Consider the following 26480-nt stretch of genomic DNA (forward strand, 5'->3'; position numbering starts at 1 on the left):
GATTACAATTTTAGGTCACCAATCGCATTTATTCACTCAGTAAACCAATATAATATGATAGCTGTGAAAAAAATCATTTTTTAATCTTTGGAATTCCTATTTCTGATCAGGGATAGCTATTTTTTTAATCATAAACAAATTATTAGTTAAATAATATTGTCAATCAAAATTACATTTTTTATAGGGTAAATCAGATATAGGTTCTAATTTGTCTTAACAAAAATCATTGAGGAATATTTAGCGCCTGTCATAACTATCCATGCTGCAATTTTTAAAAATGGAAATTCAGGTGGAGTGTTTGTGCTTCACACAGGAAGTGCTATGTTTAGTCTGCCTTATGAATTAATCAAGGGGCAGTTCCCTTGACTGGTGGCTGGTCGGCCACACAGATTTATAGAATAGAACTCGCTCTGAGTAAAGTATATTCTGATATTTCAGTGCAAACCATGCATTTTTCAGCATTCATCAGTTAGCATCCAAGTCAATCATGCCCTATAAATAATAACTGTAGTGCAGTCAGACAGTCAAATGTCTTCATCGCTCAATGTTGATCTTTTTTTTAATCTTGTAACTTGACATATTTAACACTCACAGAGATCTCAATATACTAAATACATTTCTTTCTATATAATTATTTTTATTGGAATTTTATTGGTAACATTAGACGCAGGTAACAGTTCTCCCATATCAAGATCCAACGCAACAGTGCTTTAAGAATAAATCAGATCTCTGCTTTACGAGGTATCTTCTCCTCACCCTTTTTCGAGAAGGAAGACTTTAAAAAATAAATTCGGGAAACATTATGAAGAATGACTCACTTTGGAAAAACCTCTTACCCTTTATAGGAGGCAAGGACTTTCAATTCGGCATCCTTACACTACCCCAACCCTTTATTTGTATTGCATGCCAAGCATCGTAAACATCAAGGCTTATGTTCTAAACATCAAGAAAGACGTTCTCCGAGATCTTATGATATCTGTTTCATTGGTGTCAGTTTCTTCATTTCAGCTTGCCAATCGTCTACCTAAAGGCGCCATTTAGATTGCAACACCAGTCATCAAACAAATGTTTGTGCCCATGATCACATTAGTCCTACCTCTAATATCTTCACAGCCAGGTGGGGTAATGCAAGATCCTCCAGCAAGTCACGGGCAGGTCGGGGATATATCCCATTGTCTTTTCTCATGCTTTTACCAACATTATTTAAGGAGTCGTGTTAAGTAAAGCTTTCATTGATGCACCATAGTTGCTCATCATGTTAGATATCTGGGAGAGAGTTTCCTTTTATTCATTAAGTACTTTTTCCTGTTGTTAAATATTACATTACATCAGATCTCGAATTCTGATCTCTATTTTACTCTTAGACGATCACCTGAGATACTACTGTGGGTGGCGAGTCCAACTTGAATGCCACCATTTCTGATCTCAGAATGAAATAGTACTTCAAGCCTGAAGGTGAAGTCCAGTCGCTGAACGCATCTCTGTGATAGATTCCCACAGACATGGTTAAGCATGGGGCGGCATGGGGCAGGATGGGTCAAATTCGTATCTGTGTAGGGATTTCACAAACTGCCCTTAAGGAAAGAAGTTCTAGGCAAGGCAATATTCAGATCCCAGTGAGAGAACGGTAGTGGACAGTCCTTAAAAAGGAATACAGACCTATCTGTATTTGGCTGCCACTGGGGAAACCTTGAGTGGACTGGCATTTCATGTACACATATGGCATTATTCTGGCCCTTTTAGGTCAGAAGTCCTTGCCAGGGCTAACCCTGGACTGTCTCCCTCTCACGGTTCTTTCTCTGTTGTCTCTCATGCTCTTTCTCGGTTCACTCTTTCGCTCGATTCTCTCGCTCTCTCTGTGTTTTCTCTCTTTCTCGGTTCTCTCTCTCTCTCTCTCTTTTCCCTCTGTCACGGACCTCTCTCTCCCCGCTCCCTCCATTCTCTCTCGCTACGTTCTTTCTCTCTCCACGCTCTCTCTCTCTCTCTCTGTTCTCTCCCCCTCGGTTCCCTCTCTATCTCAATTCGCTCAGTCTCAGTACTCTCCCTCACTGTGCCTCGTGGTTTTCTCTCTCTTGTCTCTCTCTCGGTTCCTTCACTGTCTCGGTTCTCTCTCTAACTCTCTTTGTCTCTCTGTCTCTCTCGCTGTTCTCTCTCTCGCTCCCTTGGTTCTCTCTCTCGGTTCTCTCTCTGTTCTACAAACAGGCTTATGTCCATGCCATCCATCATTAGGTGTCTTGTGATAGCTTGGGGGGGAGGAAGCTCCCTTTTGATGCAGAGAGGGGGCCTATGGGAACCCTTAAGGAGGAGGCTCTGACACAGGCATGCATTGGGCCCTTCGATTCTCACCTAGCACAGGACAATTCTTTTAAACACATCCTCTGAGGAAAAAAAGCTAAACATGCTCTCTGAACCTATTCCTTCCAAAATCAAGACACTCAACCCACCCACTTTCCAAAACAGACCAGGCTGCTCCTCTCCCTACTCTATCTGCCTGTTCCTAAGGGTAGGACATCAACGTCCTAAACTGAAATGCAACCTTCTGGGGAACACTCTTAAGCATTTTGGTGCTAGTCTAGTGATTGAGTTAGTTGAATAGCCCAGTTTTGAGCCCTTTTCAGAAAGTCAGGTGTTTCTTTTGTGGCTAGGTGTTTCAGCTGAGAACTCGTGAGTTTAGTTGCTAAGAGGGAAAGGGAAGATCCTCTGTGCCATTTCTGGTTGAAGCTTGGCACAGTTCCCAGTGCGTCTTTGCTGAATCTGAGTGCTCTTCAGGGTGTGCATAGTGTGAGAAGTTCCCTGTGATGGATTATGGCCCCCTGCCATTGCCAGCGTAGAGGTCGACCTGCAGAGTTTTGAACTTGATCCTCTTTTTGTTTCAGAGTCAGTAGAGTGTGCTTTTTCTTGGGTTGATCTGCTTGAAGCTTTTCAGCCTGAGGTGTAATCACACTGCAGCATTTTGTATTCTTGAACTCAGTTGCATAGATATTCCCGGAGCTCCAGGTAGAGGCAACTGATATTCCTGATAGTACCAGTGCGGTAACTGCCATGCACATGTACATGAAGATGGCTTTGGCTCGTGCTTCTAGAGTAAGGTCACTGTCTGTCATGATTCCAAGGTGCCTCACAGTTGAAATTGGCTGCGGATAGGATCCCACTAGTCCTTCCAAGGTATTGGTATCAGACTAGATTGTGTGGCAGATCAGGAAGTCTATTTTGATCGAGTTGAGCACAAGTCTGTTTGAGGTCATCCAGGAGCATGTGTGTGTGTGAGGCATGTGCTAAGGTCTGGTGTGTCCTTTGTTGGGTCATTTGAATTTGTAAATGATATGGTGTCATTTGCGGAGACGAAGCACGTTATAGGGCTGAGTTGTTGAGCTCTAGAAGTGGGGTCTTGCATATGTTGAAGAGAAGAGGACTGGACCGTAGCATGTTTTGATATAACTATATGAGAGCTTCACCGAGTTTTTGAACTGGGCATTGGAAGGGGTTTTAGGACTAATTAAGTTTTAAATTGCAACAGAAGTACTTTACATACGGTTGATTTCTAACAATGTTTATTGATACATGGAGATCCTGCTTCGAATGTAACCTTACCCCAAACTCCTATTGGTAAAACCAAATAATCGCCCCACCCTCTGCGAAGGCTTCCCAAAGGGAATCGTCTTCAGGACATTCTTGTAAGTGTGTCAAATTATGGGGTTTGAGTACGTGTGGTCTAGTTTTGGATAGAAGGAATCGATTTGAAAATGAAATATGAGATTAGTGAATTTTGTGCCTGAGTAGGCTATATGTTATCATATTTTTTCTCACTGGTTAGCGAGGGGCGATACTGAGTGGCTCTGAGCTGTTGGTGGAAATACGCACAACCCCTATTTTGTATAATTCACCTACAAAGCTTGACCAGTCTCCAGTGCGATCCGTAAATCCCCAGGTCCAGAATTTGTTGTGCCTATACAGACCAGGCTTGCAAATATTTGACATGTTCCTACAAAGGCTGGCAAACGGAGTTTGCCCAGAATAATGTTTGCAGCACTGATTTTCTAAATACAAGTTTTAATTGGGAATTCAAATAGCTGATTTGGGGATATTAAATCAAAGCGTTAACGCATCTCCAAAAGGCATTCGCTCATTGCAGATGGCTTTTAAATAAACTGTTCAACAGAACCTTCATCCATGTTTGGGGTATGTGGTGCCAGCTCAATCTGATGAGTGGGGGCAGAAAAGTTAAAATATAAATTCTCCGCCCCCTCCCCTCTTACACCGTATTGCCGATCTGCGCCACACCGGGCCAACCTGTCAGGACATGTTCAAAGCAAGTGGGTGTGGAAACAAAGATCCAGCTTTCTAAAAATCTCTATTGCAGCTAGAATGATATCTTTAAATTCTGAAATAACACAATTTCGTTTGGGGCGGGCTATGGATACCTCATTGTTGCATTTTACAAAACAAAGAGTACTGGGCTTTGCTTTAATGATGCCTTCCCCTCAACAAGCTGAGGTGATCTGGGAAACCTCAGTGGTGTAAGGACATAAGGACATACGGTATCATGTTTACCTATTCTTGTTACACAAACATCAGTGCTTTAACACCCCGTAGTTCACAGGAAATATACCGTACTTGGGAGTTATTTTCCATGATTCAAGGGAATAGCTTAATTCCTGTGAATTATGGATTTGAGCCAAAGGCTAGCATAGGAAATCATATCCTTCTCTCCAGCTAATTAGTTGCTTTGTTCTCTGTGTATGACAACGCCTGGGAATGATCAAAACAGATTGCCCAATGGGCTCCATCCCCTTAGTTCACACGGTACTCTTCCAGAGAGGAAAGCGGCCATGATTGTGTTATGTTTGTAAGGAGCAGCTATCCTGCAACTAACAAACAGACACATTGTTCAATTATTTTTCATTTAGATAATCAAATGGATTACAGTGAGAGCTACCTGTTTACACTAAAAGTTATCCTCTTTTAAATACGTTTTCCATGATCTATTTATAGATCTTTCTCTCAACCTCCCTCCTTCTCGCTCTCTGTTTCCCTTTCTCGCTGGCTCTCTATCTTTCTGTCTGTCTCTCGCTTCTCATGCTCTTTCTTAAGCCTCTTGTGCTCTGTGTAGGCCTTTCTCTATGTAATTAGCCATATGCAAATGGACACACCCACTGAATTTTAGAACAAGATTAAGAAATGGTGTGATTATTGTGCACATCTCGGATCCCTAGACTGAAAAACATTGTGTAATAGAACTTATTAAAGAGGTTAGAAGTGTGAGAAATAGTTAGGAAGCGCCATGTGATAGAAGCACGTGATGATGAATTTAAATACCAGAACGGGAAGGTGATCAGTAATGCATATGCGTGCCCCCCAAAACTCACCTGAAACCACAACGCAATCCACATTCACCAGCTTATAGCCATGAAATAGTGCCAGTCGATGCTTTTTCAGTCATGCCTTGGGTAGAGCCATCGTCCTGAATATAAAAACTTCTAACCCTGTTTCAAACGGTTCCACTTACGAGTCACATAGAGATCTTTGGTTCCAACTATGTACACTGTCCCCTAAAACGCGAAATTTCCAGCACAATTTCTTAATGATTTTTTGGCTTGTCCTCGCATACGCTTGAACATCACAGTGGGGTCCGGCCGGAGATTGCTCAGAGCCACTTTCTCATTTGATCCTGCTGTGATCAGAGAGCACATCAAAGGAAAAGACCAGAGATGGCACATAAAGCTAATAGGTTTTTAATTTACAATGAAAAAGTGTGTCGCTCTACTTATTAGCACTCTTCTAATCCACAGGCAACTGAATATTTGCAGATAAGAAAGAACTGGTGCTTTTATGATTTTCTCTGTAAATGCACTGCATTTTTCATTCCTAGTTGACCCTCTCTTTTCTGGGTCACTTCAACTACCTGAATGTCGAATACTCATCAGAGCAAGAAATTCTGTTTTTAAACATGTCTGTTTTCTTCGTTGTCTCGCCAATTTGAACTCTCAAACCCCTCCAGATTAGAAGAGTGGGCTGCTTTTAGTGATGCCGGTCAACGGTCCTCCACTGGGAGCGTAAGACGATGGCTTGAATCCCTTTGACAAGACGTTTTACCGCTTCCATTTTAATGGGTGTTGACAGGGATTGGAAACAGAGGGTGCAGAATGGAAACGGTGACATAAATCACCTGAATATTATTTTCTCAGTTGCAGTCAACACAATGTAAATATGGCTGGATTTTCTACAGGGAAAATAGGGGAGGGTGCCGGAGCTGCACTCAGTGTTAACAACGACGACGTAAAGGGATGTGTGAATAAATTGAGATGATGGAAATGTATTTAATGTAGCTGAAGCTATTTATAGCGTCATTTGGGATTTGTCTGCTTTGGGATGATGAATCCGCTGGAGAAATAAATGGAAAATTGATTTACAAAAATGGTGCTAAAACCTACACGGGTTTCTTTGACATTTACCTGTCTTTTCCTTGCAGATGTTAACAGCTGGCTGGTGACATTTGGCTTCCATCTCCACAATGCTATTCCTGGTTTCCCTATTCCCAAATTTGATTTGAGAGAGCCATCCTATGAACTTTTGAAGAGTCAGCAGTGGGACGACGTACCGGTAAGACTGATTTGCTCTTTTTTTGCACTCTTCCCTCCGCGCCCAGCTCAATTTTCTCTCCCGCACAAAAAAACAAAGGCCAGAATAAACAAAAGTACAGTGATTAAAATAGGCTTCGCTATTCTGTGGGAACGGCCTATTCCTCAGTGCCTGCAGTTTTTTTGTTCTGTGATCAGACAGTGTGTTTATGAACCACTCTCCCATTAAATTGTTCTTTTGAAAGGCTTGTGCACTACTTAAAATACTTTTGACTTTTTCTTTTACGTTCATTGCATTAGGCAAAGTTTCAGAGCGGTACCCTAATTTGTTTTCAAGGAAGAAGATTGAAAAACAACCTAGACACAAATCCATGATGAATAATAAAAAGTTGAATACCTTTTTTAGATTCTGAGGTTTCTCTGTGGAAGCTTTAAAATATTGGATTTATATCAAATCATGTACAAAGGCAGACCGTGAAGGCAGCAATAAAAATAACAAAGAGTGAATAAGCCGATATAAAGACGACGCAACCCATAAATTTGTGCCTTACCTTCCAAGTACCTGTAGGAGGACCAGACTTTATTCAATTTTCTCCTCTGTGTAATGCTTAAAAAAGGCAGAGTTGTGTTGCTTCACGCTTCTCGGCCAGCAGCCAAGATAATATACAACTTCTTATTCATTTAGGAAAGTGTTGTTGGGGAATGGAGACGCTCGCACACTTGAGATGAAAGAAGATAGGTGGCACTAAATTGCAAAGCAGGGTATTCCTCTCAGTCATTCGGACATCAAAAACACAGGCAGAACACGATCCACCTTTGCCGATATGATATGATATGATAGGTTATTTATAACGCGCTTAATACCCAGAGGTTTCTAAGCGCGGACCCAGGGATCGAACCCATGTTGCTCCGTGTCATCTTGCTTCCAAGGCAAGCACGTTGCCGTTGAGCTATCCTCCCGAGTGCAATAGGCAGGGAGTCTCACTGGACGGCGTGTTGGTTGGATATTCTGCTGTGACCATGTGGCAGCAAAAGAGTTCAGCTGGATTTACTGAAGGGGTTCATTTATTAGTGTGCCCTTTGACCTTCAGCCGGTGATTTATCTGTGCGGAAAATGATTGCCGGATCCAGAAGGTAGCATTAGGATGTTCCTGCCGGAGAATGAAAATTGTGCCTTTCTTAAACACCCTCATTTTCCCCTCAGAAGTGACACGCGCGCCAGGCGGGACTGGTGGAATTTTGACAGACCCTTCTGTCTTTCATTTCTTCTTTATTTGCGCATACATCAGACATTTATGTAGGAAACCTAGTACACTTTTTTCTCCCAATATAAAAGGGAGAACATTCTCTTTTTAGTTACTGTCAAGAACCGTTCTTGACATACTTTTATTTAGCAGTAGTCTTCACCTCAAGTAGCCAGTTTCTTCTCTTGCTGCCTCAGCACTATATGCTCCTCGAAAATCGTCACACGCATTGTTTAATTGCTCTTGCTTAAAAAAGAAAACTCCAGTTAAGCATCAGTTTCCAATTTGAAAAAGTGCAATATTCAAAACTAAAGCGTGAAAATGAAACCGACCGTCCTTTTCCGACTTGGGCACGCCCCTTTCTGGAGTAGGAGGCTTCCTTTACACACTTGGCAAATGCATGGCTCCAGTAGACGAGTACTGCTGTTGGAAATGCAAAGCAGGCTCAGCTGGGATTGTGGCCAGACCAAGTCCTCACACGCCTTTCCTGTCTGTCTTCTTATCTGCTGCGGGCACCGCCTCCATTTTGTCTGGTATATTTTCCCCACGTCACTGGTGGCAACGGCTCTGGCCATCACCACTACTCTGCCTACAAGCGTGCATCTATCGCAGATTTCGCTCTTCATCTTGACTTCTTTCTGCTGCATTTGCGCCCCTTGATTTGTTTTATTTTGTGTTTTTATTGATTGCAGACCTAGCTTTGAGAAACAGAGGAGCGTTATAAAACAATGAGTTAATAGAAATCCAGTTAAGGGGGGGGAACTAGTTGCAACAGAATTGCTTTTCGAACACCGTGAATGGAAATCCTTCTGTTCCTACAGTTTTGAGAACGTTTTACAAAATCTTAGTACTCTAGAGTTTTGCTTTCATATTCTTCCCTTCCCACGTAAAGCAAGCAAGTGTTTGTGGCAGCGTTTCATGCCCTGTCTTTAAGAACACTTTTGCTCTTAATATACATTTTTTTTCAGACATACACTATTCTGTTAAACCATTAAATAAACTACCAAACTCCCCCTGCTCAGTTTCTATTTGGTCTGGTATTTCAATCCCTTATTTTGGGGCCTAGTTTATGGTCCTTGAAATGTGTTGATCATTGGCAGGATTATGTTACTCCATGCAGAACGGAGGAAAAACAGATGTGAGGCTGCAATGCTGTATCACTGGAATAAGGCAGATCCTCTGCTGAAGGAAGAATCGTCTCTGAGCCCCGCTTGGTTATCAAGAGACCGGTTTCATTGCTAATCCACAGAAAAGTAATCTGCAATTCAATGAGAACATTGATTTGCCTACTGATTGCCTTCTCTCGAGTTACCGATCAGGCTTTCACCTTGGTAGCACACGAAGATTGGAACTGGTCAGGCGTTGCCTGAAGACACGCCCATGCTTACCTGGGAGCTGCCTATTGGCTCGTCATCTCCGATTTGCGCATAGGTATTTCATAATGCCGGTCAAGTGGCACAGCGAGTAGAGCACTCGCTTTGACATCCGTGCAGAGTCCGAGGTCGATAAATGAGCACCACACACCGTGGGTAATAATAAGCAGCGCTCAGATACCCGAGGGTTTGTAGCGCTATATAAATGCCAAATTATTATTATTATTATAAATTAGAGAAAAGGGTCACTTGCTTCCATATTGACATCTTCAATGGGAGTCGGGATCTAGTCCTTGGAATTGCTCCTTTCTTCTTGCATGGATCAATGCCTTGGACCCTCTGCAAAATGCCAAATCTGAAACCCGCCTCATGAATTCATGTGATATTAGGGTTTGGGGGGCCCTTTGGCTCTTTCATTGTTAAATCTCCATATGGAACATGGCGCGTGGCAAGCAGTACGCCCATCCACTAATACAAAGACCCTCAATCAGTTAAGTGTGCTATTAGTAGCTCATGTTGACGACACAAAGACCTGTTGCGCCGCTTTAGGAAATTCCAATTCTGCTGATTCAAATGTAATCCAATGGACGCAGGATTTTTTATTTTTGTAACTTATTTTTGCCTCTGGACCTAGTATTGGCTGAAGGCAAGTGTCACAAGTCCCACCCTGGTTTCTTCAGTAACGTCCACAAGTTTCCTTTACCCCTAGCCTCCACTTTCCTAGTCCCTCTAAACTTTGGTATTTTACTGAAACCTGTCTTCTTATTCCAACCAGAAGCAATTTGTGCTCCAGGTTGGACAAAGCACATTTTTAAATGGCAATTCCTCCAGTCAGGGTCTTCAGATACACTACTTCATGCCTGATCGTCCTCCCCTGGGTAATACAGCATTGTCGAGTTTAGATGTCGTCTCAGAAAGCTTTTCTTTATTTTTTAAGCCTGTCTGTACTTGAACAATTCTGTTTCTCTTCTCATAGTTTACATTCCCAACCTGTTCTGTATTTTGATATGCATTTCTTTTATTTTTATTCCTATTATTGTGTTCTTTGTTTCTCAAACTTGATGAGTTATTGATTTGTAAATATTTATTTTTAATAAAATAAATAGCCACCGCATGCTTTAGCTTGGCTATTCAAAAACGAAACAAAACATCCCAAATCACTTCTCTCTTGTAGCTCTGGTGCACATTTCCAAATCTGTTCATTTAAGATTATCCAGAAGTTCTATTGCAGTTCACTTCTGGCACAGAAAACTCGATGGTGATGCGCTATATTAGTCGTGTTCTACGACATAGTATATAGTATTATAAATGATGCAAACTTTGACCAACATCTGTAGAACTGTTTATTAATAAACAGATACTCTGATTGTTCACACATTTTGTTCATATAACTGACTGATGACATTTAATTCGATTTCATGACACCCCATCACTGAAAACATAATTCTTGTAATTTTTCAGGCATATTTTAATGAGTCACCTATACCAGGGCTCATAGTGCATAAGCATCTTGGATGTTGTGTATTGTGTCGCAGAGCTACATTCTTTTTTAATATTCTGTTTGGAAAATCTCACATTATATTTTGTAAGGCCTCCCAGCTAGACCCTGTGTATGGTATTTGCCATTTGCAATTCTAACAACCTCTTTCTTGTCTTTTTTTTTTTCAGCCGATATCTGGAGTACAGCAGCAAGTGGTAAGGCAGGCGAAGGCCTTCCTCTCTCTGGGAAAGATGCCGGAAGTTCAAATAAGTCGACGCCGATCCAGTGGGGAGAAATCGTGGCTCTGGTTTGCAACTGTGAAGTCCCTCATTGGAAAAGGGGTCATGCTCGCGGTCAGCCAAGGCAAAGTGTTCACCAACGTCCTCAACATTGCCAACGAGGACTGCATAAAAGTCGCTGCTGTCCTGAACAATGCCTTCTACCTAGAGAACCTGCATTTCACCATTGAGGGCAAAGACACCCACTACTTCATCAAAACCACTTCCCCGGAAAGTGACCTGGGCACTCTGCGGCTGACGAGCGGGCGGAAAGCCTTGGAGAATGGCATCAATGTCACCGTGTCCCAGTCCACCACGGTGGTGAATGGCAGGACTCGCCGGTTTGCAGACGTGGAAATGCAGTACGGCGCCTTGGCCCTCCATGTTCGTTACGGCATGACCCTCGATGAGGAGAAAGCTCGGATCCTTGAGCAGGCCAGGCAGAGGGCACTATCAAACGCCTGGGCCAGAGACCAACAACGTGTGCGCGATGGAGAGGAAGGTGCCCGGCTCTGGACAGAGGGGGAGAAAAGGCAGCTGCTGAGTGCGGGCAAAGTGCAGGGGTACGATGGGTACTATGTACTCTCGGTGGAGCAATACCCAGAGCTTGCGGACAGTGCCAATAACATGCAGTTTCTGAGACAAAGTGAAATTGGTAAAAGGTAACACACTGGCCTTTTGTCGGCTGCCAAAGAGACTGAATACATGTCTTCTGCACAGCGGGGACACACTATTCTGCTGCATCACTACTTGAGCCTAAACAACATGTTCGCTCGGGTATTTTTCTGTAGCACAATCTTGATCGGACTCTACAAAGAGTGAGCCTTGTACGGGAATGACCTCCCGGCTAGCAAAAACTTTTTTTTTTTCTCTGAATGACCTTCAAGGTGATTTGCTTTAAAGAGTATGTTTACATATGCATATCACTGCACTCGGACTAGTCAGTATAGCTGGAGCCTAAAGGTTCTGCAGTAGGCCGTACCTATGTTCTTTGAAGCACTGTTCGTCACTCAAGGTTCCTACGGTGTTTTATGACTATTACCAACATCTCGATCTTTGCTTACAAGAAATAGTCTTTCTCTGTCTTTCTCCGCATAGGATGTGGTATATATCTCTGTTAATTTTAAAAATGTTGGAGAAAATTACTGTTTATAGATGACAAAAACAGCTTTTACTGTGCCGCTTTGTAGAGGGACAATACCACAAGCGACATCTGCTACTACCATGGGAGTTTAATCAAGGATTTTACAATGCTCTCATGGTGTACCTTGAGAGAGAAACGCGGCAAGTCAAACCCTTCGTATGGACACACAAGGGAACCCAGATTCTTTTTGTAAATTATGTGAGACAAGTTGTTTATGGATTTTTATATGAATAACAATTTACTGTACATCAAATATTAGTCTCAGAGGAGTTAATTTATGTAAAGTGTTTCAAAAAGGTTTATACATACAAAATAAAATCATAAAAATAGGAAAATGGGCACTTCATAGAATTTCATTTTTTTTTTTAAATGTGTGCTGTATTATTCACCGTTAACTTATTCTCTACACCTGTGCATCTTCCTACTTTCTTATAGTGTCTTTGGGATTTTGTACTGTATGTTTGTATTACAATGTTTGCCTGCACTTTTATGCCTTAGCCGTTTGGTGATCCAGACAACAGTTCTGTTCATGCCACCATTGTGTGAGAGAGGGAGAGAGGGAGGGAGGGGGAGAGAGGGAGAGGGAGTGGGAAAGAAAGGGAGAGAGCAAAAGAGAGAGAGAGAGACAGAGGGAGGGAGGGAGGGAGGGAGGGAGAGAGACAGAAGACAGTGGGAGCAAGAGACAGACAGTGGGAGAGAGAGAGAGAGAGAGAGAGAGAGAGAGAGAGAGAGAGAGAGAGAGGGGGGGGGTGAGAGAGGGCAAGAGAGGGTGTGAGAGAGAGACTGACTCAGACTCTAGATGCCTAAAGCCACACACAAGAGGCCTGGCTTGCTCCATTAACATATTTAAAAAATAAAAATAAAACACACAGTTGAGCTTTCACTAACTTGTAACCATATGAAGTTGGGTATTCTGTAGTTGTACTTTCCTGAAAATGTAAATCAAAACTTGCCAAGGAAAATATGCAAGCTTTATTGTTTGACAAAAATGATATCCTTTACCAATTTGAAGCATGTACTTTTCATGACCAAATGTGTAGAGAGGGAGTTTAAAAATCCAATGAATGTGAAATGAACGCGCAACGTACACTTTAATGGGTTGGAATTGTGACCTCCGTAGACTAGATGGCTTGACAGAATAGCCATTCTCTTGAGGCTTGCAACTCAAGTTGTCCTCTCATTGGAACAAGGTTGGAAGTGCTAGACAATGTATTTATCCACAGACGTGGCATATAGCCAGATTATTTTTGGATATCCTTGATCATGCCGCAAAGTGGCCGCCGTGGGTGATGGGACAAAGGGCAATAATCGCAAGCTCTTAACTTTCATTCAAAATGTCAAGCTTTTCTTTATCCTCCAAATGCTCAAAGGGGTCCAGTTATGGGTTTTTTGGGCTGACCGGCCAAAAATTTCTCTTGGCTGGCTACTCTGCTGAAGTGAGATATTGCAGAGCATTGACAGGTAGAGGATTCGGAGGTGAGGAATCTGAGCGCGCAGCTTGGATGCGCCCATCAACAATGCACTGATACTTGCATCATGATGTTTGCCATGGGAGACCCATGAATAGACCTAGGTGGTTGAGTCCTCGGTAGAACATGGTGCCTGAGGATAAGAAGAGAGCCGAGATTGACAGTGTGTGTGAAGACTCTGAAGTGAAAGGTTCCACAAAGAATTGTCCGTTTTCCCCCCTCAGTTCTCTGACAAAATGCACAAGCATGGGCCCTGCTTCAGTGATTCTAGTCATATCTTTGGTGCAGTTTGTTGGGATCACACAAGATCACATCTCTGTTTGGTTGGATTCACTTTCAACCAATTATCGTGCATGTTAAGACGTCGATAACGCACACATCCGGGGTCAATGCTAAGACTCGTATATTTTGCTGAGGTAAGGCAAAAAAACGTTTTTCATTGTACATTTAGAAGAGGACACCAAATGGTCTGTTAAGAGATACCTGGAGGCACGGGTACAATATAAAAAGTAGAGTGGGCAGTGAGGAACCCTGTGTAATGAAGGCATAGGTCAGTGAGTCTTGCCTAAGTCCATTTATGCATGCGATTTGCACCTCATGACTGTATGTTAAATGTCTGACTTGCTGTCTAGGCTTACCTTCCTGTTGTGGTGTTGCACGCAATGCATGGGAGGAGTGTATGTTCCACCAGACCATGCTGTGCCTCTTATCGATTGTGAGCTTCAAATCTCAGGTTCTTGCACCCGGCCCGTTTAACCATCACCGGAATCTACTCCGTGGACCTGCATTGAAATATCCCATTACATATGTTCAGCCACAGAACCCATTTCCTCAGTGGTTTTAATGCTCAACAAGGATCAGACAACACGACTTTATAATTTAATTATAAAGGAGAATGCAATTTGGGAGGGCCATCAAAACCTTGAAATAGCTAGACCGTATCTGTTCTGCAAAGAAATTTATAGCACAGTGTTAAGTTATATGTAAATATTAAAAAGGCCCTTTTCAACTTTCCATTTTGAAAAAATAAAATAATTCAGTGCCCATTGTAGAGAAACCTTGCACAGAATTTGCAGTTCGCCAACATTCCCAGTGCTACGTAAATTAATAAAAAGCAATGCAGATTTTCACAGTGGCGATATTGGAACTATTGGACATGCCACCACAATTGTGCAGTGCGCTGGAGCGGGGTGTCTCGCTTGTAGGCCCGCACATGCTGAAAGAGCATCCCAAGGTTGTCTGTTGGTGTGACTGGAGTTTAGTTTGAAGAGGATGGATCTTGCATGCTTATTGCTAATTATGTGGTGTTCTCCAGCCCTCTTGACTCTTCCGGTATCCAGTCTTTTCATCGAAAAATGTTTAATCTAAACATTTTCCATCGGATATTTTCTAATGAAAAAATGTTCATCGAATGCATTTTTGTGTAGGGTAAAGGGTTAATTTTGTTTGCGAAATACAATTCTCATTTGTTTTCCATGCAATGCCTCTTGGTACTATGAATAAGTGATTTCATTCCGGTCAACCAAGCTAACTGAAAGCAGCATTCTTCTATAATAGGAAAAACTTAAGATGTTCCCTTTTTCCCGCCTTAAATCTGGGTATGACATTGCAGGCCACCGACATGCAGAAATGCACGATTTCAAGGCAGATGATAGGAAATAACGGCGCCTTGGCCCTCCATGTTCGTTATGGCATGACCCTCGATGAGGAGAAAGCTCGGATCCTTGAGCAGGCCAGGCAGAGGGCACTATCAAACGCCTGGGCCAGAGACCAACAACGTGTGCGCGATGGAGAGGAAGGTGCCCGGCTCTGGACAGAGGGGGAGAAAAGGCAGCTGCTGAGTGCGGGCAAAGTGCAGGGGTACGATGGGTAGAATTGCATTTTTTTTTTTGCATTCCTGCTAATTGGAGTGCTGCAGAACCGAGGGGTTAAGATGCATTCCGCGTGACGTGGCCTGTCAGGCGCGTGCACATATGCCACTACCTGAAAGACTTGGGGTGCTACTTATTATGGGCAAACTGTTCTTTGAACCTGGTAATGCAAAAAGAGAAAGGCACCAATCAAGCGGCACGAGCCGCTCAAGTCATTAACCGCAAACCTGGCATCATTAGTAACGAAAAAGTGTCCCATCACAGTCCCAGGTAAAAGCCTTAATCGAATGCATCATGTACCATTCTTTTGCACATCAGCGCGAGCGTCCGTGGCACGTGCCTTCTGCCCACCCTACGATAGTTCATCGTGACAGCCAGGCCTCCAGATTGCTGGCCTTAGCCTGGCAATCTTTATTTCCAGACATTAAATGTGGCCGGGCGCTGGACTCGAATTTTAACATTCCTCTATTGATCAACCAGTTTTTCGGTATGAAGATTAGTTTATTGAAAAAAGATTGCCGGAGACATTTCAGGAACAGCAAATCGACAGGGCACGATGTTAGAAAATTCAGTTGTGCGTGTGCACTGTTTTCTAATAAACTTTAACTTGTAAAATGTGCTTTCATTTTTTATGACCCGGGCCTCAGGACGTGGCTTGGATGAACAGGGACAGGCGTTCCAACAAGCCCATCCCTTTGTCTCTTTTCTTTTCTCTTTTTTCCTCATTGTATATGTTTTTCTCTTCCTCTTTTGGGGTTACTGCACAAAAACCCAGACTCGCCTAAAAGTGGAAAAGGTCGCTTTATTGTAACAGGCCAAAGCTCACAAATAAACGCTAACCTGGCTCCTGGCCTTACAGACTAAAATTAACCGCTTTAACAATTTGCCAAAACATTAAATAAATAAATAACTCTTTAAACCCCCGACAAATAAATAAATAACCACAACTTCTCCAGCATGGGGTCTGGCATGGATTCACATGCTCATGAATATTCCCCGTCGTCAGGCTGGGAATCCTCGGTAAAGAAAAAAAAAACAGTATCAGTTTCGTTTCTGATCTGTCTTTCGTAGTAATAACCAATCACTGGTCTCTGCGTCATACTGACCACAGCCAATGACTGCCCTCTACCTAAGCACCGCCTCTGGCAGCCATCTTCAGATTTTTACCGCACGTTCATGCGTTGGGATCCTCGTGCTATTGCTCTCGAGCGTTAGTGCTTTTTTTCACGTTTTTTCTCAAAAAACTTCGTTTTTTCGGTCAAAAGAGCCTCAAGCTCCACCGACTCTCCATCCGATCAACGGGGACCCGTGTCGGATTCGTCTGCGCCCCTCAAGGGTGAAGATTTCGTCGAGCTACGCTTTTGGAGGACTCCAGAAGTTTCTCAGGCCTGGACATGGCCCAGGAGAAGGGAAGCTCGACGCCCGGAAAGCTGTTCAGGATCTGCCCTGGATGCCAGCTGCAGAACGTCTTTAAGGAGGACGAACACTCCTTTTGTCTCTACTGCTTACATAAGGACAAGACGCACGTGGAGAAGGACTGTGCGTTTTGCGGCAACATGTCGGAGCGGACCATGAAGGACCGCCATCAACGTCTTGCCAACTGGCTGGAAGGGAAGAGCCCGTCAGGCGAGAAGAAGAGGAAGAAATCCGAGCGGTCTTCTTCTTTGAGGACGCCCCGGCGACGGGGGTCCAACACAAGGCCAAGCACCGCTAGTCCGCTGGCACCGGAAGCGCCGAACGGTCGGGCTCTACGGGCGCCAGGCAGGGCGCACCCTCCCCGGCACCTTCAGCCACGAGCCAACGCTCTGGGTCGGGTAAGAGGAAGGGCGAGCACCCGGCGAAGCTCCTGGAGAGGCCCCGGTCGAGCTCGAAGGCCCCATCGGAGGGGGAGCGAGGCAGTGTCCCCCCCCTCAAGGATAAGGCGGTGAGCGCACCTAAGGTGGTGAAGGCCTTAATCCATCCGGCCAAGCCCTCCATCGATACTGTCGCGGCGGCCCTGGCTCAGCCTGTGGAGGCTACACCAGTGGTGGCGACCTCGGGGCTCAGAGTCTCCCTGCCACCTCGGAGGGAGTCCTCTTTTGTGCCCATCGATAGGACCCCTGTGAAACCCCCGGCGGGGAAGAAAAAGGGGGGGCAGGGCGTCATCGTAGATTCGGCCTCAACCTCAGAGGAAGAGCTGATTGAGGTCTTAAGCCACGGCCTTGGCGTGGAAGAAGACCGGCCCGTCGGGATGGATCCCGACGCAGGTGACGACGACATCGTCGAGGGTGCCGACGGGGCCCCTGATCGCCCGTCGGATTCCCCTCTGCCAGTGCCGCAAGACAACTCGGCGGCCATTGTGTTGGCTATACAGTCCTTATGTTCAGAGATAAGGACGAGACTACCGTTGCCGACGGAGGAACCTTTCCCGTCGGGGGATCCTGAACCGGGACCTTCTGGTGCTCCCCCGCCCAAGAAAAGAAGGATTCACCCTCCACCTCCTTTTCAGCCGTCGCGCCCCGTCCAGCCCTCCTCCCCGTCCACCCGAGGGGATGATACGGGGACTGACACGGCAGCGACGGGTACGGACGACGAGGTATACGACGAGGATCTACCGTCGTCACCTCCCACCAGGGCTTCTCTGCCCGACGAGATTGGATCGTTCCACTCCATGATCGCCAGGGCATCCGAGCTTTTCCAACTCTGCCCTGAGGAGAGGAAAAAGGAAGGATTCCTTTATCAACGGCGCGAGGCCAAGAGGAAGACGGTCCTCGCGGTGCCTCTACTGGACGACATTTGGGATGAGGGCCTCGCCCTCCTCAAGAACCCTTCCACGACGCCAGCTAGAAGAGACCAGTACGAGAAGAAGTACCGGGTCCCGGACGCGGCCCCCCTGTGCCTCCGGGCGCAGCCTACCCCGGACTTCGTCGTCTCCGCGGCGGCCAGGAAGAAAGCGGGGGGGGTGCGGCCTCCACATCGACTTCCCCACCGGACGGCGAGGGAAAGAAATTGGACGCTATGGGACGCAGGGTCATCTCGTCTGCAGCGACGACGATTAAAGCGGCCAACGCCTTGGCTATCGTGGCCCGCTACGACAAGGAGCTATGGTACAAACTGGCTCCCCTGCTGGACTTCCTACCGGACGACAAGAGGGCGGATGCCCTGGAGATCCTACAGGAATGCGAGGTGGCGTCGGACCACGCCATCACTATTGCGACGGACATCGCCGACACTGGGTTTCGCCAGTTGGGCAACGGCGTTTGCCTTAGGCGGCGTGGATGGCTCAAGGCTACGGACTTCCGTCAAGACGTACAGACCAGAGTCCTGGACATGCCGTTCGATGGGAACAACCTGTTTGGGAAAACAGTGGACGATTCCCTTCAGGCCATTAAAGCGGACACTGAGAGGGCCCGGGCCATTGGGGTTCTGCAGCAACGACGGACGCCCTTTCGGAGCAGCGGAGGCAAGGGCGCCTCCAAAGGTTCCGGCGGCGGTTTCTCCACCTACCGTCAAGCGGCCCGCTCATCGTCTCAGGAGGCCTACAGAGGACGAGGCAAGTCTGGCGGACCCCGCCGTCGTCGCCAAGGAGGTCAAGGCGGCAAATCCTTGTCGAAACAGGATTGAACCGGCCGTGGGGTCGGGCCCCCACCGAAGCACCCCGGTGGGAGGCCAGCTGGCGAGCTTCGTCAGCGTGTGGGAGTCCATCTCCACCGACCGTTGGGTGCTGGATGCCTTAGCCCGGGGCCACGCGCTCGAGTTTCAAAGAAGGTGCCCGCGCGTCCCCCCCGTGGCCAGGAAAGAGCTTCACGTCCCTCAGCTTCTCCTGGAGGTAAAGGCGATGCTCAGGAAGGGCGTCATCAAACTCGTCCCAAAGAGGCTTCGGGGCTCCGGAGTTTACTCGAGATACTTCCTCGTGAAGAAGAAGACGGGAGGATGGCGCCCCATCCTAGACCTGCGACGTCTGAACAAGTTCATCAAGGCGCAGAAGTTCCGGATGGTCACCCTCCAGCACGTCCTGGGGCAGCTGGAGGAAGGAGACTTCCTGTCGTCGTTGGATTTGGAGGATGCCTACTTCCATATTCCCATCCTAAAGGGGCACCGAAAATTCCTCAGGTTTGTGGTCCAAGGGCGTCACTACCAGTTCAAAGCCCTCCCCTTCGGACTACGGTCGGCACCCAGGGTATTCACCAAGTGCCTTGCACCGGTGGCGGCGCAGCTGCGCCGCGAGGGGATCCACGTCTACCCCTACCTGGACGACTGGCTCATCCGAGCCAAGACGAGGGAGCTCACCGTGGATCACACGGCAAGGACCGTCCAACTTCTCACGGACCTGGGATTCTCCGTGAACTACGCCAAGTCCCACCTGGTACCCGCACAAAACGCACTGTTTCTGGGAGCGAAGCTCGACACAGTGTCCCTTCTGGCCTCCCCGTCGGAGGAAAGGACCAGGTCCATTCTGGGCAAGGTACAGCGGATGTTGGTTTCCGACGCGGCCAAGGTGAGGTCCATCAAGTCCCTCCTCGGAATGATGTCTTCTTGCATCTACCTCATTCCCATGTGCAGGCTCCGGATGCGCCCGTTGCAGGAGTTCCTGGACGCGCGCTGGATCCAAACGACGGGCGGCTTCGAGGAGAGGATCACACTCAACGAGAGTTTCCGCCGAACGGTCCGGTGGTGGGGCAACCGCGCGCATCTGACGGCGGGCATGGACTTCCAGACCCCAGACCACCAGGAGACAGTGACCACGGATGCCTCCCTGGAAGGGTGGGGAGCGCACACCGAAAATCTGCACGCGAGAGGCCTTTGGCTCCCGACGGAGAAGTCCCTCCATATCAACGTCCTGGAGCTCCGTGCAGTGTTTTGGGCCCTCAGGTCCTTCCTTCCGTCCCTCAAGGGCAAGGTGGTGAGGATCTTCACCGACAACACCACCACCATGTTTTACATCAGGAAACAGGGCGGAACCAGGTCTCCAGCGCTGTCCAAGGAGGCGCAGGACCTGTGGCATTGGGCCGTCGCCCAAAGGATGTTTCTGGTGCCGTTTCATCTGGCAGGGATAAAAAACACCATCGCCGACTCACTCAGCAGGGAGCTGCGCTCGTGCCACGAGTGGGAACTATGGCAGGATCTAGTGGATCGCCTCTTCCGACGGTGGGGCACACCCCAGATCGACCTGTTCGCGACGGCGACGAACTCCAAGTGCCGGAGGTTCGCCAGCAGGTTTCCCTAGGCGAGGAGCATGGGCGATGCCTTCTCGTTCCCCTGGGAGGGCCTGTTTCTCTACGCGTTCCCTCCTTTGCCACTGCTAATCCGGCTCGTCAACCAGCTCAAGAGGTCGCGGTGCAGGATGATCCTCGTCGCACCTGCGTGGCCGAGGCAGATATGGTTCCCGGACCTTCTGGACTTGTCAGCGTCCCCGCCAATCAAGCTGCCGGTGGACGCGGATCTACTCTCCAGGGAAGGAGGCGCCATCCTCCACCACGACCCGCAATCGCTGAACTTGCAGGCCTGGCTCCTGCGGCGCTAGAGTTTGGAGGATACAACATACCGGCCGACTGCAGAGAGGTTCTTGCAAAGGCCAGGGCGTCCTCGACTCTTAAATGCTATGGACACAAATGGAAGAGGTTCTCTGTCTGGTGCCACGCACAGAAGATTAACCCTCTCCGGATTACGGCTCCCCAAGTACTGCCGTACCTGCTGACGCTGGCCAAAGCTGGACTGGCATACGCGTCCATCAAGATTCATCTTGCTGCGATCTCCAGATACACCAGAACCACGGGCCGGACGTCCTTGTGGTCTCATCGTCTGGTGAAAGAGTTCATGAAGGGACTGTTCAGATCGTTCCCGCCGGTGAAGGCGCTGGCCCCGGCGTGGGAGCTCAACATGGTGCTGACCAAGCTCATGGGACCTCCGTTCGAGCCTCTGCACTCGGCCCCGTTGAAGTTTCTGTCGTGGAAAACAGCGTTTCTTGTGGCCATCACCTCCGCACGACGGGTGGGAGAGATCCAGGCCCTTTCCTGCAAGGCCCCGTACTTGACTTTTCACGACACAAGGGTAGTGCTCAGGACGCACCCCTCCTTCATGCCCAAGGTACCATCGGACTTCCATCTCAACGAACCCTTGGTGTTGCCTGTGTTCTTCCCGTCGCCTTCGTCGCCGGCTGAGAGGACTTTGCACTCGCTGGATGTGGCTAGAGCGCTGAAGTTCTACGTGGACCGCACGAAGTGTTTTAGGAAGACGTCACAACTCTTTGTGAATTTTGGACCTGTCAATCAGGGGAAGGCTCTCTCGAAGGCTTCCATTTCCAGATGGCTCTCCGGCTGTATCATGTACTGTCATCGGTTGGCAAACCGACCGCTGCCTGGCCGTCCGAGAGCCCATTCCACCAGAGCGATCGCAGCTACCACGGCGTTCCTTTCTGGTGTGCCCCTGCTGGACATATGCAGGGCTGCTACGTGGAGGTCGACGCACACCTTCACGAAATTCTACTGCGTCGATCGGGATTCCAGGGAGGAGTCCAGGGTCGGCCAAGCAGTGCTGCGCAACCTGTTCGCCTGAGGTGAGCCTGGTGAGGAGGTAAGATGCTTAATGTTGAGTTTGATGTAATGCTTAATGTTGAGCCTTTGCCACCTCCCGTGGTTGTGCATGTGTGTACTGCTATGTATTCTTTATTCATGAGCATGTGAGTCCATGCCAGACCCCATGCTGGAGAAGGAACAAGTTACTTACCTGTAACTGTTGTTCTCCAGCATGGGTCTGGCATGGATTCACATGCGAACCCTCCCGCCTACCCCTCTGCGGCTCTTCACTTGGTCATACTGCCACTTCACGTGCTTCCAAATCTGAAGATGGCTGCCAGAGGCGGTGCTTAGGTAGAGGGAAGTCATTGGCTGTGGTCAGTATGACGCAGAGACCAGTGATTGGTTATTACTACGAAAGACAGATCAGAAACGAAACTGATACTGGTTTTTTTTTCTTTACCGAGGATTCCCAGCCTGACGACGGGGAATATTCATGAGCATGTGAATCCATGCCAGACCCATGCTGGAGAACAGTTATAGGTAAGTAACTTGTTCCTTCCTCCCTAACTATCCCCTGGTCCTTACCATCCCCTTACCATCTACTCAAGCCTTTGTTCCCGCTTTCTGCCATCATCTCCCCTCTCTGCACCCTTGGGGTAGCCCATTCGTGCAAACAGCACCACCCCCATCCTTACCCGCGCTATTCCCCCCATTGCTTGCCTCCCCCCTCATCCAAAGGGGCCATGCCCCCCGGCACCAGAAAAAACCCTCCCCTGAGGTGTTCTTTTCTGCCCCACCACTGAATTGTGTATTACTTCCAACTCTTCACCATGTCCTCTACCAGCAACGTCAAATCCAAAAGGTAGTAGCTATTTCCATAAACCGACAGGTGAACTCCATCTTCCCTAAAAACCTCAAAGTTCTCGTATACAATCTCCTTGTGCTCCAGAACTCGCACTGCTGCCAAACCACAAAACTTTATCATTTCCCTGTTAATTTTCTTCCTTGTTCGCTCTACCGCGCGCTCCCTTACAGCACCCCTCCATGCTCTCCTCGGTAACAACTTAGTCCATATCAAACTTACCTTAGGCCATATTTCCCTAAGCCACGCCAGGTCCCTTTTCATCTTCTTCAACAGAGCTACTCCCGTATCCCGCACCAAATCATTCTCCCCAGCGTGAATGATCAACCCGTCCGGGACCCCAAAACGCTCCTTCATCCCCGCCAGCATGGGCAGCAGTTGATCCCAGCGCAACCCCCCAAGACCGACCATCTCACAATCCCTACTTGATAGCTGCAACCCAACTGCATGCCAAAAATCCTCTTCTCCGCCTTTCTACCCGCTCACTTCACAATTGAATGCCCGGCAATCCATATTTGCCGCATCTGCCCCGGCCTCCTCTCCGTCTCTGAAAAAGAAATCACATTGTTACTTCACAAACCTAAGCCCCCTCACCCCCCAACCACAAACCCGCTACCCCTTCTCAACCAGTCCCTTTCCCCAGCTCCCTAATATATCCCTTGTACTTCCCAGACCTCCACCTGCCCAAACTCTTAACCTCATCCTCTGATAATCCTAAACGATTACCCTCAGAAGCCACACCCATTCTGAATGAATGCGTCCCGAATTCCTCCGGTTTTTCCCCCACTACCGCCAATGCCTTCCTCAGTACCCCCAGGGCCTGCGCTGCCGACATCCTTGATCCCCCTTCATGCCAAAGACCATCCCCGACCTTCCTCCAGATAGCTCCTTCTATGCCAAACCTGCCCTTACTGGGCACAGCTCCTTACTTCCCCACCCCAGCGACACCCAGCAGCCCCTCCCCTTCTGGTCCATCTTTGACCTCCCAATCCTAATATCCACCCCCAAAACAGAGAAATGGACATCTTCCCACTGCAACCCACCAGCTCCCTCCTTTACTCCCACAAGCTCCGATACTCGAAATGCCCCGAAAAACAACCACGTAAAGCAGACTTGAAACAGAACTCCCTCCCGGGCCGACCAGCAGACTTTCTCCAAAGCCCTGCACAAGCTGACCAACAGGGTCGCTGATACTGGTTGTCTGCAATCCTTCTCCTTACCCATCCCTCTAACATCCTACTCGCCATCTCTCCGCCATTAGGTGAGAATCCCCAAAACCACTTGCCATAGAAAGCAAACCCTGGTCCATACACCATAAAAGAAACCTGACCACATCATCTCGTCTGTGTTCCTCAGCATCCTCCCTACCCTTCCAGCTACGCACCCCCCCCTTTATGAATTCTTCCCACGCCCTCCTGTAAGCTGCCCTAGACGCCGGGGCCAGTGAGCCCCTCCACTAACGACAGAGCTCTCAACATCCTAGCTTCCACAGCTCCTCCGGGATCCACTGCCCAATCTGGTCTGCTCCAGGTGCCAATCCATGGAATCTCTGCCATTGAAAACGAGATAATGCATCAGCGATGCCATTATCCTTACCCGGCACGTGCGTTGCCCTGAACAGCACATTCCATTCCATGCATCGCAATACAAACTCCCTCATCAGCCTTGCCACCCACTGGTCCCTTGCTGACTGCCTGGTGACAACATTGACCACGCACTCGTCCACATTAAAATTCACCTTCCTATTCGCAAACTCCGTGCTCCACAATTCCAACACTACCAACAAAGGAAAGAACTCAAGGAATGCTATACTTCTTCCCTCTTCCAACCACCGCAGCGGCCACCTCTCTGCGCACCATCTGCCTTGCTAGAAAACTCTGAAACCCCCCGCACCTGCTACATCCGAAAATATCTGCACCTCCCAATTTACAGGATCCCCTTTCAGCCACATGGACACCCCGTTGAAACCTTCCAAGAAGCGCAACCAAATCCTACAATCCTCCCGCACCGTCCCTGAGACTCTCACCCGATGATGTGGGCGTTTAGCTCCTGCCATGGCCCGCGACATGCTCCTACAAAAGGTACGGCCCGGAGTGTAAGCGATATTCAATCAACACTACAGCTAAGTCAATGCCTAGTCTGGGATGCTGAGGAAAACCCTTATTGATGTATTTTTATATCCAGTTCAGTACTCTGGATGACAACCCTTGTATAACACCCCCCTCTTAGAATCCCCCTGACCCCACTGAGCCAAGAAGTAGGTTTGTTTTGCAAATTAAAAGGTTTATTTGAAAATTTAAACAATATATATATATCACACTTCTATAAATAAATTGATAATGGATATCACACTTGTGAATATGAGCAGTAGTCAGCAAGAGGTAACTTATGAATAGGAACAGAAGAATAAGGTGGGAAAGAATGCTTTATATGGTTCAAGGAAACGCAAGGTGGAATAAAACGCAGTACAGAAATAACTTATGATTTTAGCAAAAGGTAATATGATCACTTTTTCTTTTGACAATTCACTCTCCCCCTATGCAATACAAGAAATCGAAGGAGAGCACACAGTCTTCAAGAATCCCAACAAATCACACTTTATAATGCAATACACAGTTCCAGTTCTCCCAGCAAGCTTAGGGACAACAGGGATGAGTTTTAAACACAGGCAAATTACTTTAATGTGGTTTGCAAGGAAGTGAAAAGGTGCTAAAATTGCTTTTAATTCCCTCTAGAGGTTCAGGGTAGGTAATGGCTACTTTATATTAGTTCAGGCTCACTTTAACAATACTCTATGAATGATTAGCAGATTGCAAACGAATTTTAGCAAAGAGAAGCAAAAAGCTGCTGATTTCTACAGATGAAGAAATCGGGCCAAATCGCAAATCGCGGTAAATTTTGCGAGTGCGTGTCTCGCGATTACGGAAAAAGTATAGGGAGTAGGAAGTCGGTTCTAGGTTCGTTGGAAAGCCTAGATTCTAAGCTTTCAGATGAAACAAACGGTTCCAGCGATACGGATGATTTAATAAAGGTAGATTTTCGGATTTAAAGTCAAACTCAAAATGACAGGTGACAGCTTACAGCTGCAGAATTGACAGGTGACAGTTGTGCAGCTTTAAAAATGACAGATGTCACGATTTCTAGGAGGCTATTCTAATTAGGTTAAAATAGCTTGAATTAGATTATTTTAACTAGGAGATTGGGTTCTGCACAGTTCTGGCGGATACTCAGAATATATTTTGGGCAGGAATGGGCCTCGTCACGGATCTGGTCAACTGGACTGGACTTCAGTTCTCTCTGCTCGGCGGGTCAATCAGGCACCGGTTCTGTTCACAGCGGTCTGGGTCTCTCTGGATCTCTGGCAATTGTTCTTGGCAAAGAATTCAAACAGCTCGCCCGGCTGTGGAATAGTTTGCAAATGACTTTAAGGATGCTGAGGCCTGCTGAGAAGAGTTCTCAGTTTGTGGGTTTAGGCCCTTGCTTTAAGTTCTGAAGTAAAGTTCTGGTCTTTGGAGATTGATGGATGTGAAGTCTGGAGTCTCCCGGCAGAGCGTCCAACAGAAAATGGAATTGCATGTTTCTACCTGTCCCAGCAGTCTCTTTTTATGTGTTTTGAAAATGGGTGTGTGCGTGGCATAACTGAGCCTGCCCCTCTCTACTTGTCATTGGCCCAATTCTCCCCTC

At 47.2% G+C, this 26480-nt stretch overlaps 1 protein-coding gene across 16 annotated transcripts in view; it reads left to right on the top strand.

Moving 5' to 3' along the window:
• The window catches only part of TENM3 (teneurin transmembrane protein 3), a 1347981-nt gene extending 1335549 nt beyond the window's left edge, over nucleotides 1-12432 (top strand). For all 16 annotated transcript variants that reach the window (XM_069631455.1, XM_069631458.1, XM_069631457.1 and 13 more), the window contains 2 exons: nucleotides 6470-6600; nucleotides 10864-12432. In XM_069631455.1, coding sequence (XP_069487556.1) covers nucleotides 6470-6600; nucleotides 10864-11619 — 887 coding nt within the window. In that variant the 3' untranslated portion in view covers nucleotides 11620-12432. The remainder of the gene's footprint in view (nucleotides 1-6469; nucleotides 6601-10863) is intronic.
• Nucleotides 12433-26480: the final 14048 nt, after the last annotated feature.

This window comes from Ambystoma mexicanum, chromosome 6q (genome assembly GCF_040938575.1).
Source record: "Ambystoma mexicanum isolate Mex_15411 chromosome 6q, UKY_AmexF1_1, whole genome shotgun sequence".
In the NCBI taxonomy this organism is placed as follows: domain Eukaryota; kingdom Metazoa; phylum Chordata; class Amphibia; order Caudata; family Ambystomatidae; genus Ambystoma; species Ambystoma mexicanum.